This window comes from Nicotiana tomentosiformis, chromosome 2 (genome assembly GCF_000390325.3).
Source record: "Nicotiana tomentosiformis chromosome 2, ASM39032v3, whole genome shotgun sequence".
Classification (NCBI taxonomy): Eukaryota; Viridiplantae; Streptophyta; class Magnoliopsida; order Solanales; family Solanaceae; genus Nicotiana; species Nicotiana tomentosiformis.
In genome coordinates this window covers 133,969,253-133,971,333 of record NC_090813.1, presented here as the reverse complement: position 1 = coordinate 133,971,333, position 2,081 = coordinate 133,969,253, and the positions used below count along the sequence as shown (strand labels likewise).

The following is a 2,081-nucleotide window of genomic DNA, read 5'->3' as shown; positions in this document are numbered from 1 at the left end:
CGGATCTGCCCCCCATCTTCCTGTCTCTTTATCTTCCCCTTGGTTTTGCTCTCTCTTTATTCATCCTCCCCTATCCCTCTTCTCCTCTACCCCTATTTATTTTCTTTGTGTCGCCGTGTACCATTGTCTAGCAGCGATGCACTTCTTGGTCGGCTAGGTTTTCTTGGTCGTGTTCTTTCCTTTCCTTGCTCGTTGCTGTTTGGATTTCTAGATTTAGTAATGGCGACAGAGGATTTCTGTACAGAGGTAACTTTTTGGCGAACCATGAGAGGCGCATGAGGCCCACGCATGGGCAGCTAGAGGCGGGTTGTGCGTAGGATTGTCCATACTGCATCTGTTGTTGGTCAACATTGTTTTGGAAGCCATATACATTCCAGATCTATCATTCCTGGTTAGTATTTGTTCTCTTTCTTGTTTATAGCTTTGTTGCTTGCCTTTCACCTTGAATATTGCATTTACTTTGGCGTGCTTACCTTTCTCTATCATTAGTTGAGTCACTGTATCTCTTGTGTGCTTAGTAAAGTTTTAGTCTATATTGAAGCTTTTTCGCTTGTTTGCATTTGCAATAGTTATAGTTTTAATATATATATTTGTTAGTTTCTTTGTTGGTGTAGTAGCTAGTCGGAACAATGGTAGAGTAGGGTCATGTCCTTGGTAGGCCAGGGGGTGGGGGCAAGGGTGGAAGGGGGAGTAAGGGATATAATAGGATGAGAATGGGGTCCTGGAACATAGGCACACTGATGGGAAAGTCTATAGAGTTAGGAAAGATTCTTCAAAAGAGAAAGATTAATATAGCATGTGTCCAGAAGACTAGGTGGAAGGGTATGAGGGGTCGAGATATTAACGGGTTTAAGCTATGGTATTCAGGAGGGGTTGTGGGCAATAACGGGGTAGGTATTTTAGTTGGTATGGATCTCATAGAGATGGTAGTTGATGTTAGGAGGGTGAATGATATACTAATGACTATTAAGCTAGTGGTTGGTGGGTTCACTATTAACGTGATTAGCACTTATACGCCTCAAGTGGGCCTGGGCAAGGAGGTCAAAAAGCACTTCTGGGACGATTTGGACGAGGTTGTGCGTGGTATTCCACACGCTGGGAAGTTTTTCATAGGGGGTGATTTTAATGGCAATATTGGGGTGATTGCTATGGGTTATGATGAGGTGCATGGCGGGTTCGGTTTCGAAGATAGGAACGAGGGCAGTACCTCATTGTTGGATTTTGATAAAGCGTTTGACTTGGTGTTAGCTAATTCATGTTTCCAGAAGTGGGAGCAACACTTGGTCACTTTCTGGAGTAAGGTAGCCAGGACTCGGATTGATTACCTTCTCCTTAGGAGGGGTTATAGAGGCCTTTGCACTGATTTCAAGGTTATCCCAAGTGAGTGTCAGTCGACGCAACATAGGCCCTTGATAATGGACTTGGAGGTCAAGTGAGTAAGGAAGAAGAGAGTGATGTACGGCCAGCCTAAGATTAAGTGGGGAGCCTTGACTAAGGAAAATGCTCAGGCATTGGGTGAGAAGTTCTTGGCCATGGGGGCTTGGAGGAGTAGTGGGGACACGAGTTGTATGTGGACCACGACAACGAACTACATTAGGGAAGGTGCTAGAGAGGTGTTAGGGGTAACAAAGGGTTATTCAAGAGGTCACAAAGGAGGCTAGTGGTGGAATGAGGAGGTCCAAAGAAAAGTGGAAGCTAAGAAAGCAGCATATCTGAAGCTAGTGGGGAGCACGGATGAGGAGGAAAAGAGGACGTGTAGGGAATGTTATAAGAAATCAAGGAAATAGGCAAAATTAATCATCTTAGCGGTTAAGACTACAACTTTTGAGCGATTGTATGAGGATCATGGGGGAAAATGAGGCGACATGAAGCTGTACAAGTTAGCTAAGAGTAGGAAGAGGAAAGCTCGGGAGGCCAAGACCCTCGCAGGTGCGATCACACCAGAGGCAGCAGTTCCAGCATTTTCCTTAAGTCTGAATTTGATCCGTTAACTATCCGAAACTCACCCGAGGCCCCTGGGACCTCAACCAAATATACCAACAAGTCCCATAACATAATACGGACCTACTCGAGGCCTCAAA

General features: G+C 45.1%; 1 protein-coding gene across 1 annotated transcript; it reads left to right on the top strand.

The window, feature by feature from the left end:
- Positions 1–713: 713 nt before the first annotated feature.
- LOC104100121 (uncharacterized) lies at positions 714–1,436 on the top strand. The gene has a single exon (XM_009607296.1). The coding sequence runs from the start codon at positions 714–716 to the stop codon at positions 1,434–1,436; it is 723 nt and encodes a 240-aa protein (XP_009605591.1).
- Positions 1,437–2,081: the final 645 nt, after the last annotated feature.